General features: G+C 38.2%; 1 protein-coding gene across 3 annotated transcripts in view; it reads right to left on the reverse strand.

Annotated features, from left to right (window-relative positions):
* myo5aa (myosin VAa) overlaps window positions 1-17,669 on the reverse strand; it is a 51,207-nt gene that overhangs the window by 19,682 nt on the left and 13,856 nt on the right. For all 3 annotated transcript variants that reach the window (XM_086174541.1, XM_086174540.1, XM_086174539.1), the window contains exons 3-17: window positions 15,402-15,573; window positions 14,686-14,830; window positions 13,085-13,241; window positions 11,736-11,879; window positions 10,589-10,670; window positions 9,084-9,191; window positions 8,753-8,859; window positions 8,148-8,413; window positions 7,836-7,917; window positions 7,593-7,733; window positions 6,532-6,657; window positions 5,568-5,651; window positions 875-1,030; window positions 616-713; window positions 376-462 (exon numbers count right to left, since the gene is read on the reverse strand). In XM_086174541.1, the coding sequence (XP_086030667.1) occupies window positions 376-462; window positions 616-713; window positions 875-1,030; window positions 5,568-5,651; window positions 6,532-6,657; window positions 7,593-7,733; window positions 7,836-7,917; window positions 8,148-8,413; window positions 8,753-8,859; window positions 9,084-9,191; window positions 10,589-10,670; window positions 11,736-11,879; window positions 13,085-13,241; window positions 14,686-14,830; window positions 15,402-15,573 (1,955 nt within the window). The remainder of the gene's footprint in view (window positions 1-375; window positions 463-615; window positions 714-874; window positions 1,031-5,567; window positions 5,652-6,531; window positions 6,658-7,592; window positions 7,734-7,835; window positions 7,918-8,147; window positions 8,414-8,752; window positions 8,860-9,083; window positions 9,192-10,588; window positions 10,671-11,735; window positions 11,880-13,084; window positions 13,242-14,685; window positions 14,831-15,401; window positions 15,574-17,669) is intronic.

Here is a 17,669-nt window from a genome sequence, read left to right on the forward strand (position 1 = left end):
AAAAAATGTAAATTACAACAGTATGTGTATATTGTTGTCTTTTATTCCAACCTTGAAACCAAATTAACAATTCTCCTTTTTTATGAGCATTAAATTCTGCTGATATAAAATGATTAACAGAAATGAATCTATGGGTCATTTATTAGAAATTAATGTATAACTAAGCAAATATAATTTTTCAAAATCAGGGATATAAGTCTGCCGGTCGAATTCATCTTTTTCAACATGAATGACTTTGTTGCTACTGATTAGGGTGTGAGGTGAGCTGCTATTTGTTTTTGTTTTTTTACTCTAAAAATATATTCCTAGAAGAAAAAGAGAACTTATCAATGACAACTTAAGAGGCGCATGCTGGTTGCAGTGATAAGTCAGTACCTGGATGGGAAACCTGCTGCAGAGATGCGAATAGTTTCCAGAACACCGCAGGCCCTGAGCTGCTGCACTGCACGCTTAGGGTCAAACCTGCAAAGACCAAATAGTCAGTATGACCATGTTGCATAAACAATAGTAGCCTTTAGAGAATAGAAGTATTTCTAGTATGAAAGACACTTACTGAACAGATTGCTTGATGGCAAAGTAAAATATTTCATTAATAAACAAGAAGGGGAGACTCACGAGAAAGCCAGCTTAAAGTCGTTGGGTTTGATGCAGCGGACATAGTGTGGAGTGGTTGCATTCAAAGTGTCCATCAGCATTTGAAGAGAGTTACGAAACTAAGAATGACACAAGGGCATTTCAAGTTAACAAGAGAATATAAAACTTATTAGGTGATAGATAATTCTTAAAAGAAGGAAGGACTAAAAAACCCTGAAAGCCCTCCATTTGAATAATTATTATCCAAAATCCGTGATATGACAGAGAAGAGAGTATCAACCTGGCAACCAACGGTCTTCTTGTGCTCCTTGCTGGTCTTGTCTCGGCCCTTGTCTGGTTTGATGCTGAGGCGGGTTCTGCCTCCCGTCCCCGGGACCTGACCGGTGGGACTTGTAGCTTTTTCCTCATCTCGGAACAGCTCTACCAACAGGTCAAACTGGGAGCAGAAGCACCAAGACAGTTTAGAAGATGGTAAAGATGCTAATGATAGTGTATGAAAGTTTATGACTCCATATATACTTTCCTGCAATCACCTTCAGTCGCATGCGGTTTCCTTAGTGCTAATATATAGGGGTGTAACAATACACTAAACTAGTAATTTCGGGGTTTAAGACAATACAAGGGTCGCAGTTTAATACCCAAGGATCATTTTTTGAGTGTAAGAATTTTAAAAAAGCTTTGTGTGTTCACTGCACCTTTTGCACAGAACACCTAGAAAACCGTTCATAATGTAACGCTTTCTGATTTTCCCTCTGTTTCTTTGTTGAACCTTCATCTTGTTACAGATGTATTGAGCAAAACTGAAACATCTGCTGGGCCCTCTTGTGTTTTGAGGTACAGACATATTGACACAATAAATTGTTAGGCCTGTTGATGCCTATTCTAATTTAGAATCATGATAAAGTGCAGCTACTGTGCATTGTTACACCCCTATTTATAAACAGCCTATCAAATTTGATGCCAGTTGAGTATTTGCTTAAAAATGCATAAATCAGACAAATCTAAAAATTATTCAAAATAAAAATAAAAAAAACTTTGCTTAATAAAGCGGAAAAGATGTCTCATTGGTAGAGTGGACACATGAGAGGGTGTTTGATTTGTTGGTTAGCATTTGTTAAACTCACACAAAATCAGATGTTACAAGGTTGTAAAATAGTGTAGTGATGTTATGTTCCATCATATATGACAATATAATGCTGCCATACATGACTGCATGGCTTTGTATAGCCAATACAATAATTAATGAATATTTAGTATGGCACACATCCAGGCACACACGTGCGTGCGCACACACCTACACGCACACACACACACATACCTACACGCACACACACGCACCTGCACGCACACACACACACACACACGCACACACACACACACACACACACACACACACACACACACACATTAGATGTGTTCCATATAACCACAAGATTATATGATGATGCATAAAATGCTCAGCTTCATGACCTCCTGTTGTGCTCAGAGCGATGCCATGCTGCCGTTCTTGCCAGCCTACTCAAATGTGGCGACCTCAGAGGTTTTCCATACCACTTGCTCTCAGCTTCAGTTTGCAAAAGAAATTCCTTCTTTTGCGTCATGTTTTTGCAACCAATTCTGCATTTCTTTTAATCCCAAGTGTCTTAAGTGCTCCTCATGCAGCAAACAATGGCAAGGAAAAACACAAGTTCAATCTCCTCAGTGCTGTTAGAGTGACAATAACACAGTGCCAGACAGCAAGAGAGAAGGATAAAAACAGAATGAGAGGAATTCAAGAAAGCACTATAGGCGGCACAGCGTTTCATAAACGCTTCGGTTTACCTTCTGTTGGTGGGGAGGGGTTGTCATGATGAGGACAGAACCAAACATACATGAACGACGTATGGGAGACACAATAACGAAAAACACAATGACACAATGACAAAAGAAAAAGTTAAAGGGACACCAAAACGTGAAAAATATAAAAACAAAAAAGAAATATAACAAGGGCAAATAAATTGACAGCTCTTCCCATTCTTCATTCATATTATACATCTACAATTCAAACCACAATTTTTATGATGAAGCAGGAAGAATGTGATGGGGTGATATTTTATTTGCACAAAAAAAATAAAAAATAAAAATTACATCACAGATCTTAGTGGTGCACTTTCACTGAATTCAGATCCTACAAAATACAGATACTCTCTGTGTACAATTTGATAGATAATAATACTTTATTGATCCCCTTAGGGGAAATTCTTTTGTCACAGCAGTGTACCAATAACAATAAATATGAATATAAATAAAAAAAGACTAAAGTTTATCAGCTGAAATTTATGATTACTGCACCATGCTTCTAGATTTACTGCAGACGTCATGAGAGTTCAGTGAGTTTTGCAGGATCCAATTGCAGTTACGAACAGCATATGTACAGATATTTTTAAAGGCTGCAGGTGGAGCCAACATTCCAACAAAGGCATATTCAACACTAGAACCAAAGTCAGACATTAAAATCCTAGTCTGCTGAGCTGAATAACTTAAATGCATCTTCTCTGTTGTATGTTAAAAAGGAGGGATCGCTCATTTGAAACAGCATAAATGCATGGCATATTTGGCCTGGTCACACAGAAAATTATCATGGTGCAACCTTGCAGATCCAGGGAGATACTGATGTGTATAGCGGAACAATTTTGCTTTGTCTAATCCCACTTCATTTATATTAATGAAGACATTGCTGGTGTGTGTTACCTTCAAGATACTTAACCTTTAGTGCTGATACATCTATTCTCTGATTGTATTACTTTAGTTTTACATACAAAATTTGTTAACTGGCAGGTAAACTAAAATATTTAGCACCTAAAAGATCATAAACCCTGTAATCAAATTATTTTGCTGGATCAAGTACAACCTAGAAAGATGCACTGCTACCTTGGGTATCATTCAACCTGCCTTGTAGATATAATTCATCAGCCATTTAATCCAAACACTGCATCAAATGAAACATGGGAGATGGATTTCTGCCATTTGTTTCACTCATTCCTTCTAAGTCACTGCTTTGGTCGTCGATCAAAAGGGAGGAATTCACTGAATAAACTGATTATATAGAAAGATTGTGAATTTCTATATTTTGACCGCCTTACACAGAAAGATCACATTTAATTCACGAATTTAACATTTCATATCAAGAAATTCAGCTTGAGGCATTATGCATTACTTTATCATTCAATAATTACGTTATCATGAAAGTATAGGCAACAACATTTCGAGTAAGTAAAGCATTTCTCTTTCACTCAGTAGCCTATAAAGGTATTGATTACATGTTTGCTTTTGTGCACAAAATATTTAACTACATCAGTGTGTAGTGTTGGTGTAGCATTTCAGTAAAATTACATTTACATGTTCATGTCTGCTTTTTTTTGATGTGCAATTTTGGTCCTGTGTGACCACCTTATACATATTTATAAACCATCTCATGAATAACAAACACTTGGTACGCAGAGCAGTATTCCAAAACAATGAAGGCATAATCAATAAAATTCTGATTTGACTGAATAAAGCTACCCATTTTTTTTCCAGTGTTACTGATTCAGACATACAAAAAACACATGATCCCTCTGTGCATATTAGTTATATTAGAAGTCAGAATAGACATTGTCTCTTACCTAGCTCTGCAGCAGCTGAAGTCTATAAGAGACAATATTCTATAACATTCACATAGCTTATTTAATTGAAAAAAGTGATTTCAGTGGTCTGCAGAATCCCTGTAACTGACTTTTTTAACTTAACTTTTTTTTAAATACAAAATATGAAAACAACTTCTAAAACAAAACATTAATACCATGACATTGTATATATTTCTCTTTTCCTTTATGATAGTCCCTTTAGAGATAGCCAAAATCTAAAATATAATAAAATCCTCTTCCATCTTTATCTCCACTCCCTGTAGACTCAGTGTTTCACGTGGGTCCCTGTCACTCAAACACAATCTATCTTTCTACAGCTAACCTTCAGTCCTTTCCTTCTAAAGCACTATAGATTTTGCTCAACCTTCCCCCTGGTCTCACTACAGGTCACAATGCCATGTGCAAACCTCATAGTTGACATCTAACTTCATCTGTTAGCCTACCCATCACCACAGTGAAAAGGCGTGTCTCAGAGCTGACCCCTGATGCAGTCCCACCTCATATTTGAACTCCTCTGTCACAACTATGGCACAACTCACCATTGTCTTACATCTGTCATACATGTCCTGCACCACTTTAACATACCTCTCGTCCACTCCAGACTTCCTCATACCTTACCAAATTTCCTCTCTCAGCACCCTGTTGTGTGCTTTTTCTAGGTCGACAAAGGCCCTCTGAAATTCCGCTGAAAACATCCATCTGAAATTCTCTATTCTTCTCTATCGACAGTCTATGCAGCTGCGATACTCTTTCTTGGAATAAAACCATACTGCTGCTCACAAAGGCTCACTTCTGCTCTTAGCGTAGCTTCCGCTAATTCTTTTCCATAGCTTCTTTACATGGCTCAACTTTATTCCTCTGTATTTACCGCAAGTCTGCATGTTTCCCTTGTTATTATTTCATACGAATGGTCCAGGGTGAACCCTGGCAGCTGGGATAGGTTCCAGCCCCACTGCGACCCTGACTGCAGGTTTAGCGGTACAGATAATGAATGAATAAATTAATTACTTAACAGTTTTATGGATGATCGTGATTTGTTCATTACTGAAAGCTTGATTATCTCTGCAAATAGGGGGAGGGGGGGGGGCACTGCTAACCTAAATCTAAGAGTTGGCAATTCATTCTTGCCAGTAAACAGCCCATTTTTCTCAAACAGAGCAAAAGCTCTCCTGCCTCAAATTTTGATGTGTACACCGCTGTGTCCAAATGGCTCTCAGGATATAAATCTACAATGAAACGCCACTGTAGGGTCTCCTTTTTACTGCTTCAATATAAAATTGATGTGTGTTCATGCCATGTGCGTCTCACCTTGCTGGCCTTCAGCACATTGATCTGTTCTTCATTCACTGTGTCCTTGTTCTTCTCCAGGAAACCTTCACACTGGTATTCCACCTGTACGACAAAAACAGTCACATTATTCGTATTATCAACTGTGAGGTCATTTGATGGGATTTCAGGGCAATCATTTTATTTTCTATTTTTCTACTTACCTGTTTGAAATGTGAAAATTGTAGGTACTGATTTTGGTACCTAGTGGAGCAACCTTTGAATAACATTTTTTTAATCTATGTGCTTACAATACTACATCGGTAGCAGACAGTTTTTAATTTTCTAATCTTTTAAGGGAACAGCTCAATTCCAAATAAAAACCTGAAATTCCAATATGACATTATTTTGGTTTAGTCAGAATTTACAGCTTTGGCCTTGTTCCTGAAATCACCCCTTTGTGACAACTGAAAGCAATAAAAAACAAAAAAATCAATACTGGCCCAGATTGTATATGATGTGTTTCAACAGATCCATTTTAATAATTGGGGTTCTCTTTGAAAACCTGGCACAAGTCCTTGACCCATTTATCTGTAACCTCCACCCAAAGACTAAAAACAGATATGAAAAATAAAACTGTATTAAACTGCACCTCATTAGAGGAAATGATACCTCTACCACATAACTGAAGTTAACTGCCACGCAGTTTAAAAAAATCATTGTAAAAGTGCATTTCAGTGTGACAACAACAATAAAGTCATTTATCCTCCAGGGATCCTAAAAATAACTGCAATGGACAATCTGTTCCTAAATTTCTACTCAGCTAAAAACAGACAGACACTCATCAATCAGTCTGTTTTCTGTTAAGCCTTTGCTAGTTCAATTGGAAATGAAAGAAGAGTTAGAAGAGTTAGATTCAAGGTGTAACCACTACTACAAAAAACAGTTTAATGCAGTCCATGAAACACATTATGCAAACAAAACAAAGAATGTCACTTGGTCTCACCTTATCAGCAAAATGTTGGATGATGAAGGCGCGGTTTGACATGCGCGGCTTCTCGAAGAGGGAACATGTCTTCAGGTGGGTGTTGTACAGCTTCTGGGCCCATGAATCATCTGACCCTTTTGGCATCTGGGCAAAACACAATGCAAAACCGCATGGGTAGATATGAACCTGCACCTTTGCAATTATCTTCCAACTGTTGCACCAACATCTGAGTTCTTTTTTAGCTCACAAACTTATGGCCAAAGCTGAATTCTTTGAGTCATTCTGCAAAAATGCCAGTGATGTGATCCACCTAAAATGTCAACAGCCAGTAAAATGACCTTGCGGTGCTAAAGGAACCTCAAAGAGATTAGCTATCATTGTTTGGCTGAGATATTAAAGTATGTAAAGGAGTCGGCTATTTTACTATTTCCTGCACTGTGGCACCCGAGACAGTATGTCTTCATATATGCATAGGTTGCGAAGCTTATTAAATATAAACATGCAATTTAACTGAACGGGATCACAGCTCAACACAATAATTTACTGTTTTTGGGGCAAAAGAGCTGAGCGCTTGAGTTCAGTTTCTCGGTGGGAACTTAAAAATTCTTCTCTCGGCTGCTCCATTCAGGTCACCACAATTATCAACTTCCTCCCTCTGACCCTTCTCTGAATCCTCTTCTTTCACACCAACTAACTTTGTTGTTTTTCACTACATCCATACATCTTTTTGGTCTTCCTCGAGGCCACCTGCCAGGTGGTTCCAACCACAGCACCCTTCTATCCATATAGTCATGTGCAAGTTTTACAAGTTCAAAAAATGTCAGTTTGGCCTGATCCTATCTATTCTTACTCCCGAAGAGCGTCTCAACATCTTCTTAACACTTTGTAAAATTTCCAGGTGATAACTTAAAGGACCCAACTTTGTCTACTTGTATTTTAGTATTGCAATTAAAAAGCTATGCACATGTTAAGTTGATAGCCAATAAAGTAATTTGTTCAGGCTGGAGATCATTAAAAGACTTATGATTTGGCTACTTTTAGCTAAACCACAGCAGGTAAAATCATTAGAGCAAAAATACCCTGCACTCCTCATCTAACAGATCCAGGATGCCCATCTTGGCTTCTATGAGGTTGATGCAGGGTTGATTGTCATAGAAATCAATCAGAGTCCAGGGGATCTGCTCCTTCATGTACTCTTCCTGCTCAAGCTTGAATACATGCTGCAAAAAAAAAAAAAAAACACAAATTAGGTATTCAGCTATCTATCTGCATCAAACAATTTAAAATATGATTTAGCATCTCCAAATGGTACATCTTCTTACCATGTTGAACTGTTGCTGCAGTTTCTCATTGGCATAGTTGATACAGAATTGCTCAAAGCTATTGATCTCGAATGTCTCAAATCTAATCAGAAGAAATAGAGCGGTCATTCACTAGGCTCAATAATACAAATCAATATTCAGGGAAAGTGCTTTGAATTGACTTGGTCTCATAGGGTTCTGAAAATTAATTCTTGTGAAAAGTGGAGACAGCAACACGTTTGTGGTTCACTACAATGTAACTCACTTAAACTATAGCTCTGATAGAAATATTGCCTTCTTTCACTTAAAATGGCAGCAGATCCACAAACATACCCATAAATATCAAGGACCCCTATGAAGGAATGCTGTTTGACATTGGTGATCAGAGCCTTGTTCACATGCTCTACAATCCAGTTGAAAAGCTTGGCGTAGATATGTTTGGACAGTGCGTCACGTGCATTAGTCGCCTGCAGACGAGGGAGTGTCTTTATATATGTCTCTGTTGCTGTCTTCAGCTTCCTGTGGCAAAGCCACTGAGACATGTCCTGGTAGGTGACTCCTACCAGTTCGCAGAATGCTGTCAGATGCCGATTGTTGGGCTAAAAGGGAAATAAGATTAGTAAGGTGGTCAACTTCAACACGACAAATGTATCAATGCATTCTTTTTTTATCTCATTTTTAGCAGTTTAGTGAGGCCCTCCTTTTAAGAAAAGTTGGAGCTTGACATTAGGTAATTGAAAATAATCGGTACAACATGAGGGACAGTTTGTCTTTCCTATTTACTCCACATTCCTTATAAATTTAATATTCCATGCCATACACATCTTTGTGATGTTTTATGATGCGTCCAAAGCATACATATACAGTATATATTTATGTGTATAAACATTAAAAAAGTATTCAATGATAAAAATAAGTAACTTCTTTTCAATTCTTACATTAATGATACAGCTGTCTGAATCTCTATCTTTTATTTCCACGTTTCCCAGATGAAGAATTGCAGCCAAAACCTGAAATAGACCCATCTGATATGACTCATTAATACCTGGGGAGAACAAAAAGACACAAAAGGTGGTCATCAGTATTATCTCTCCTTCATATAATATATATATTGATTTTTATGTGTGTGTGTATTTATCCATTTATCTTTTTTGCATACATACAAGAAAATTAAGCTTGTAGGAACTGCTAAACAAAAAATGTATTCATGTCAGTCTGCTGGGTTACTATGCAAATTATTTCTTTCTGTGTATGAGGTATTTGTACTACCGAGCAATGTGAAGGCATTGCGGGTGGTGCAAAGCTCCTTGGTGTCATCAACTCCATCTATAACGGGGCTGCGCCCCTGTCTGGTGTAAAGAAAGTCATTGGCACTGCCTGGGTGGACAGAAGAGGAGGGGTGAAATTAGGTAAGACACTGTACAGCATTGTACGTTAATCTGTTTATCTCAGAGAACAGTGTCTTTAAAAGCTCAACTAATCAAGCAGTCCTCTATAAGAAAAATTACATAATACTGTCACTTATCCACAAGGAAGGGTTTCTGCTGAGGAAGGGAAAGTACACCCACTATAATGACTAATAGATAACCATAAAAGTAGTTAGGTATTGTAAGATTTGAGCCTGAATGCAAAATAATGCAAAAAAAAATAATAATTTGAATTTTTATGACAATGAAAGAAAGTCTTAATGATTGATCATAATGGAACACCTAATGGAATAGTTATTTACCTTCAAATATGTTCTCTATATCAAAATCACTGGTGCCCTCTTATACAAATCATACAAATCATTATTAGACTGCTTGTATAGGGCACTGCTGTGAATTCCTTGACCGGCCTTCCTTCCCTATTTTTAAATCAGTACAAGATACGCAATATCATTTAGCAGCTGGCTGGCAGTCCTTCAAGAAGGGGAACTCAAAAGCTCTTGTGTGTGGGACTGATGTTAACTCATCTTTGCCACAATTACTTCTTTGATACACACTTTACTGGGAATTGAGGAATTGACTGTTGGTCGAAACAGGAGAGTCTCTAGAATGAGTGACAACTAGTCCTTTACTGAACCAATAAGTCAGTGGGAGAGGAAAGGACACCAGCTGTGTGTGCGCACGTGTGTCTGTGTGTGCGTGTGTGTATGCGTTATAGGGAGAGCTTGCCAACTGGCTGTACGTAATAGTGCCAACAGTGTGTATCTAAGGGTGTGTGTAGTGTGGGTCCTGTGACTAGGCTGAGCAGGTGCATGTCCACAGTGGGAGTTCAATGTATGAGCCTGTTCAACAACTAACACTGTGTCCTGTTTACAACAGGGACATTACCTGATATTTCAATTTATAGAAGAAGTCTTGATACACTTCAATGTCTTTTCTGGTGAATTTTAGAAATGGGGGGGAGGGGGGTGCACTGCAGCACCAGGTGCATATATAGTAGCTCTTAAAATTGCTCTGCTGCTTTAATGCACATCAAGTATTTCTTTGATTTACAGTTGAAATCGTTTGAAGCTTCACCTCAGTCACCCTCAGCTTTGCACAAGTTTTCTTCTCACAAGTAAAAAGTAAGTACTCTATAGTCATACAACATTTATCTGTAGACACCAGCCAAATTGGACTACAGCCTTTTGAGAGGGACAGCTTGAAGAACATGTAAGTGATGACTTGTCCGTGGTGTGAGAATATAAAAGATCTTTTGACTTTTTGCAGTGAAAAAACTGCAAGCAGTTAACCACTCCTCTGTGTGAGCTCAGTGTGCTTATGGACACAAGTGAGTATAATACTTACTTAGTTTCAGATTCTTGAACTCAGGCAGATGAGACGATGCACAAAGCTGATAGAAAATATGATAATTCCTTTCCTCGTCCGCCTAGAAACAAAAATTCAACACTGAAGAAACTGCAACCTGTAGAACTGATTGCAACCTGTACATCTTTCAAATATTTTACTTATTCCAAATGGCATACAATAATTAATGTTATTTATTCATTCCTTTTCTATTTTAAAGTTTTAGGAAATGTGAGAAAGCCAGTGGTTTTGGATCTGAAAAATAATAGTTTGTGTATGAATATCATTGTGTGACTCATTTTAAAGGCAACATGCCATAGTTTGGTCCACCTATAGCATTACCTGATGACGTATAATGTATAGCAGGAAATTAGACACACACACACGCGCGCGCACGCACACACACACACGCACGCACGCACACGCACACAAATAATGTAAATAAGGAATTATGAAGTACCGTACATGCGTTGCAAATCAAGTGAGACAAATCTATTGTATAATAAGTCTGTTTGTCAGTTTGACTTTTTGAAAGTCTAACTAATGATGTGAGCCAACTTACTGCGAATATTATGGCCTATCTTGGGGCAATGAACTATTATACAGTGAGACCATTTGTCTTCAATTACCTACTGCTACTAATTCTGCTTGGAAGATACATAAATAGAACCCTGCTTAAAGAGAGAAAATATATTGTGAATCTTTTTAATGGAAAAAGCATGACTTTCACTTCATAAAAGACTTCTTATTTGCTTTGATAGCAATTTTTTTTTGAAGCACACTATACAAACGTGTCCTGTTTTTACTGACCTATCCTCCTTTCTTGAACACAGAACTAAGATTCAATTCCAGAGAGGACTTAAAGTGCATTTTGTGTCTTACAAGAATAATTACAGAAAAACTACGGAGTCCTAATTCCCATCAAATGAATATATAAAAGTGAGTGGAAAAAATGTTGCTGCAGATTCCCTTCTTTTACTAACAACCAATACCAATATCAGAACACAGACAGGGCAACATAAATTCAGCCCTTTGCCCCTAAAGCAGCTCGGTAAAAATGCCCAAATGGTCAGTATTACAAGATACCTGTATGTGTCATGATGAAGGGGCTGTGTTCAACTACAAACCAGAATAATTATGTGCTCACCTGAAACACCACCCTTGACTTTTCCAGCAGATATGTTCTCATGTTAGCACCAATGATGCGATAGCGGGTGTCGAAGCCGATCTCGATGTATTTCCCAAAGCGACTGCTGTTGTCATTTCGTGTTGTCTTCGCATTTCCAATGGCCTGATAAGACAGGAGAAAATCAAAAGGACATACTCTTTTATCAATACGATCATAATTGAACACTTACTGTATACAGAAGGAATTAATTTTCTTTTTCTTTCTTTCAGTCTGAGCGAGAGAAAACATATTTGATGGATGAATTTGGAACTTTTCTAGATGTGCCATTTTGAAGCATTAATACAGTGATGCACCACATTATCTTAATGAACAATGGCCAGGACTCCCTTGAAAAAGAGCTTTTAATCTCAATGGGACATTCCTGGTTAAATAAAGGAGAAATGAAAATGAAAAAATATTCCGAGACATTAAGACTCTTTAGAACCACGTCTGAATACAAATTCTCTGTGATGAATCTCTCTCATACAGTAGGTTAAAATTGAAATACATCTGAGATTGGATGACAGTAGATAGGCAACCCCAGGGGTGTGATAGAGGTCTATGAAGTGCGTGTATATGAGAGTAAAAACGTCAACCATTTCAATAGCAGTGGACTAAGAAGGTTTTATTCGTATAGTTGTAAAATATGCTCATGGTCATTCCCCACTAAACTTCTTCAAAATATACTCAACACTGAAATGTGGGTGCATAAAAATGAAAAATGACAAAACAAAAAGCTGAAAATCCACATATTTGAGGAGTTGAAACAAGGAAATATTTGTTTTTTTTCTTTGACATAATGACTAGGTCAGGTTAATCTATCGCTTACAACACCTCCCCCGACACTGCAACATAAATCTTGTTTTTAAAAGGGATATGCATTAATATTCTCTCCTTCTAAGCTTTGAGGCTGAAGTGACATCAATGTGACGAAAGAAAGATTTCCATTCATTCGGTCAGCTCATCTGTGATTGGTCAGTGCAGGGTGAAAAAGGGTGGGGGATGTTCGCAGCGCAGTAGGAGACGAACATGGTGGAGAAAAGCAAAGGGTGGGTAGCGACATATGAGCATATGGGCTCTAAGCTCTGGTATAACAGCAGAAAGCTGCCTGGGGCCAAGGAGACACGGTGTGGTGGAGAAACTGAAGGGAGGGGAATAATTAAATGCCACCATTGGGGAAGGGAGGGCAAAAGAGGAGAGGATGCCTGCATCGTAAGCCAAAACAAACAAGGAGCTTCAAGGTCAATCTGGGTCTCCTTGTATGGAAAAAAAGACTGAAACATCTTCGAAGTGGCAATGGCTGGATATCTGTTTGCATCTTTCCTCACCTCCATGATGGGGTTGGAAGCCAAGACCTTCTCCTCAACGTTGGCTTCGCTGGCCGAGCCACTGACTGTGGCAAAGTATCTCATGGCGTATTTGGCCGATACGGTCTTTCCTGCTCCAGACTCCCCACTAACAATGATAGACTGATTCCTCTCATCCCTGATACATTAACAAAAACAGAAAGAGAATGAATTTAAGACAACATATTGGAATCCATCTAAAACTATTGAGCAACAGAATTCTTAGACATGACATTTCTTCCATATGCTTCAGCAAATATTATCATGAATGAAGCTTACGTTATGAGTAATTGCAAAGTGCACTCGTCTTTTAAAGTTCAACTGGTTGAAGGATGTATGGCACAACAACTATTTTGGGTGAAGGGGGAAAGTCAGGTGTTATTATCAATAAGTACTTCAAGCAGCTGCAGGCACTGCATACGTATGTTAACACACCTTCTAACCTGACTATAGAGAAGATATTTTGCTCTGAGGTGGTGTGATCATTTTCTGTGAATCTGAAATGGCTCTTCAGGAAAGGAAGGAAAAATAGTTTTCCTTCCTGAATTAACACAAAAATGATCTCTTAAGTTTGACTACAGAACCTTTAATTTTTTGCAGTTCCTTGAAAATAACTGGCCAAGGATTCTGTGAAAATGGCATACCGAAGAAAAAGAACTCTGCCCTTGTTTTTCATGATTCAAGACTTTTTTTTTACCTCAAAATTATTACATGATTTCACGGTGGGGGGGGGTTCTAAAAGTCTTGAGATAAGTATTTTGCTAATTCATAAGAACAAGGGAATACTGATTTTTTTTTTTCACTCTCAAAATTCTGAGATATTTTTCCTCAGTTTTGAAATATGAAGCACTATATGATGCATTATTGTTTTAGGTAGATGGATACGCCCACCAATCTTTGAATTATATGCCAGCCACTCTGTAAGCCTGCAGGCAGTGTTGTGGTTGGCATTTTTTCCATCCAAAGCCCAACTAATATGGGCTTTGGATAATATGTGCTAGGATATTATACTCTTCAAATGCCTTCTTTCATGATCACTTTAATTTTGTTTTAGCTTAAGTCCTGAAGAACACTATTTTAAAGTCATCTACGGCAGCCTGCACTTCAACACTAAAGAGATTCGAGTAGCTCGCTACACTATGATTAGCTGGTGTTTGCACAAATACCATGGAAAAACACCATCAGCACTAGTTTGCATTTGTCCACTCTCAAAATAACACTATGTTAAAAATGGACTTCTAAGAGCTAAATGTGCCAGTAAAATAAGGAGAGACCACTGATCGCAGCTAGCTAGAAATATTGTGTACTGAGAAGTGGGGAGATCAAACTGAATGTGGAATAAAGCAGAAAGAGATTTGGTAGATTTATGTACACAAATCTGTGGAGGATATCGCCAATCAACACTTTTTGTCAAACAAATAAAGTTACGTTTAGGTGATTACAGGACCGGGAGACACCATGAACAATTTTAGACTATTTCTGTCTTAAGCGTGACCTACAAACCCTGAAGACTGAGCAAGAGCTGGCCAACAAGGAGACCAAGACCAAGTCTACTCAAATAACACACACACAGACACACAAACCTGGCCATCTGTTTGTAAGCTTCTTCTGCCACCGCAAAGATATGTGGATCCATGTCTCCCATGTTCTGCCCACTGTAGGCATTGATGATGTCTGATCCGTAGATCGGCAGTGTCTCATATGGGTTGATGGCCACGAGAACGATTCCTGTGAAAAGGTACACAGAAGGCACTCATAAACTCAGCTGCAGTTGTTACACCTTTTCAACAACTGAAACAATCTCTTTTCCAACAACATTATTGCAACTCATACACTTAAGAAAACAGAACAAAATGTCAAAATTACAAAAAAGGAAACATATTCTTGGGTACTTCAAAAAGTAAAAAAAATGCAGTTTTTCCACCACTGAAGCTAAGGTATCTTAAGAGTACCAGAATCATAAACCTGTCTAAAAAGATTAAAATATAAAACAGGGATTATGTCTGCAAAGCGCAGCAAAGCTTACCCGATTGGTATACTGCTTATCCTCACTTTAAAATTTGGATTAGATAGAAAACAAACAGATTACCAGTGACCGCCAAGCACAATATTACACATAAAGGCATCATTTTCTTGGGAAGGGATTGCCTAACAGCAAACTGTATTGAAAATGGGGTTGCCGTTATTTCCAGTGCCTGAATAATGAATACCTTGGGACCCTAAGACAATCAAATCTACTAGAGCTTTGGCCTCTTCATTGACTGCTCAACAGGGTGTCATGTAAAGAATAACTTCTTACCGCAATAAGTGTAGATGAGCTTTGAGTCGATAAAGCGGACTTTAAGATTGTGCAGCACAGCTGGCTCGTGGAGGTAACTAAGTGCAGTGAGATCATTTTCACCGACCAAAATGTCTGGATTTCGAAGGTAAGGAAGGTTCTTCGTCTTGGGATCCAATTTATGATCGATGTTCTGAGTGTGAACAATAAAATAGAGCAACACATGAGAAATAGAAAACATGTAAATCTGGAGTGATTGATAAGCTGTCTGCAGGTTAAGTGTCATAAGTGACTACTGTAATGGTTGGGGTTATGTTATGAGAATATACAAACAAAACAAGGTTAAGGGAAACATTCTGTCAAATGGGGAAATGCTGAAATTGCCTCTCCCATAAAATAGTAAGACAAGTCCTGTGTTGTTTTTTTTATTTAAAAAAATTGAATGCTTTATTAATCCCTTGTGGGAAATTTTTCTCTGCATTTTGCTCATCATGGCTGAACCATGAGCAGTGGGCAATCATTGAGCAGCACCCAGGGAGCAGTTAGGGCTTCAGCGTCTTACTCCGCAATACTCGCTCGGAGGAGCTCTGTGATTGAAATTTCGGTTCTAAGTTGACTGCTCTTATGATATGATCCATTTTAAGACTCTGGATCAGCATCTACACCCTCTTCTCTGTGTGTGGTTAATGTGGCTTGCCCATGTCTGAAAGCCTCCTGACAGACTGCCAGTGTTTGATATTCAATAATGGTAGTTCATATCTGCCAAAACTACTGAACATATTACTCTGGTGCAGGCCTCTCACTACAGACATAAAGTACAAGAGTCAATGGCATTGCACCATCTGTATATCTGACATATCTGGTGAAGTCATATGTGCTTGGACATAAATTGCACTTCCTGGGTTATAGCCTTCTGTTTGCCTCTCAACATCAGGCAGGCTTGCTTTGTTGTTGCCTTTGGGGCAATGCTGAAGACCCACTTGTTTGCCACCGCATAGTAGTACTGAATGGTGTTTGTTGAGTTTTATTGTGTAAAGTACTTTTTATCTTCTTCCTGGGCAGCACGGTGGTTAGTGCTTCACAGCAAGGTACCTGGTTCAATCTCGACACAGGGCCTTTCTGTGTGGAGTTTGCATGTTCTCCCTGCGTCTGTGTGGGTTTCCACCGGGTTCTCCGGTTTCCTTCCACAGCCCAAAGACATGAAGTAGGTCAATTGGAAGCCTCTAGCCACATCGAATCCCTTACAATAGGATAGGTGGAATAAAAGATTTGAATGTTTGACATTTATTTCATCTGTGTGCTGCTCTTATCCCTTCTCATTGTATGGTGTGTGATTGAAAGTGCCCTATAAATACAGTATATGTATGATTATTGTTATTAATGTTTTTATTTATCCAGTCCCTCTTATCTATGTTATGAGACCCGGTCCTGGTCAGTCATGTCTTTGCGTCCAAGCCAGCAGTCACTCAGGAGTTGTTCCTCTTTCTATGTTTCCTCGCTTACATTTGCTATCATTCATCCTTAAATCTTGTATTCTCTTAGATCTTCATTAAATGACCCCTTTCTTTGTGTGATTCAACAGGGAGCCTGCTTGTAAATAACATCAGGAGTGAAGGAGAAAATTTGATTCTCTCGATCAATCACAGAAGTATTCTTTTTTGTTGAATTTTACTTTTCTGAGAATTGGATTGCTGATGAGGCATTAATATAAACTACATGTTTATTTTTGAGGGCAACTGAATTAGAATTACTGGTGCGTGTGTTTGTATGGGTGCTTGTGCATGTGCACGTACAAAAAAAGATACCCAGTAAAATGATCCTGGTTCTGCCTTTGGCAACAAAAACTGACATTTAAAGTTTTTAATGGAATTTAAAGTTGAGTTCATTTAGATGTATTGGTGGGCAGTGAGTTTAAAGCTGCAGCTTTAAGAGCAAAAGCATTAACAATTTTATAAACTTTTTTAACATTACGCATTTTCTTATAATACTAAGATATTATTCATAATAATAATAAAGGTAATGGTGCAGTACCTCATGTAGAAAAATCAAATACATTTTGTGCAGCATAACAATAACTAAATCAAGATTATGAAGAAAATATGTACATTATACATTTTTGTATAATATTATGCATTAAAGCACAGGGTTTGTTGTGTATCCACTAAAAGGAGTGTTTGTTAATGATAGTTTGCAGTAAGAGCTATGTGCAGGCTGTGGTCCGCTGTCTTAGATGAGGAACTAAATCAGTTGCTATCCAATGAATTGCTCCTCAGGGTCTAATTGTCCAAA

This window comes from Fistularia commersonii, chromosome 27 (genome assembly GCF_037954325.1).
Source record: "Fistularia commersonii isolate RoL2024-O1a breed Wild chromosome 27, RoL_Fcom_v1.0, whole genome shotgun sequence".
NCBI classification, from domain to species: Eukaryota; Metazoa; Chordata; class Actinopteri; order Syngnathiformes; family Fistulariidae; genus Fistularia; species Fistularia commersonii.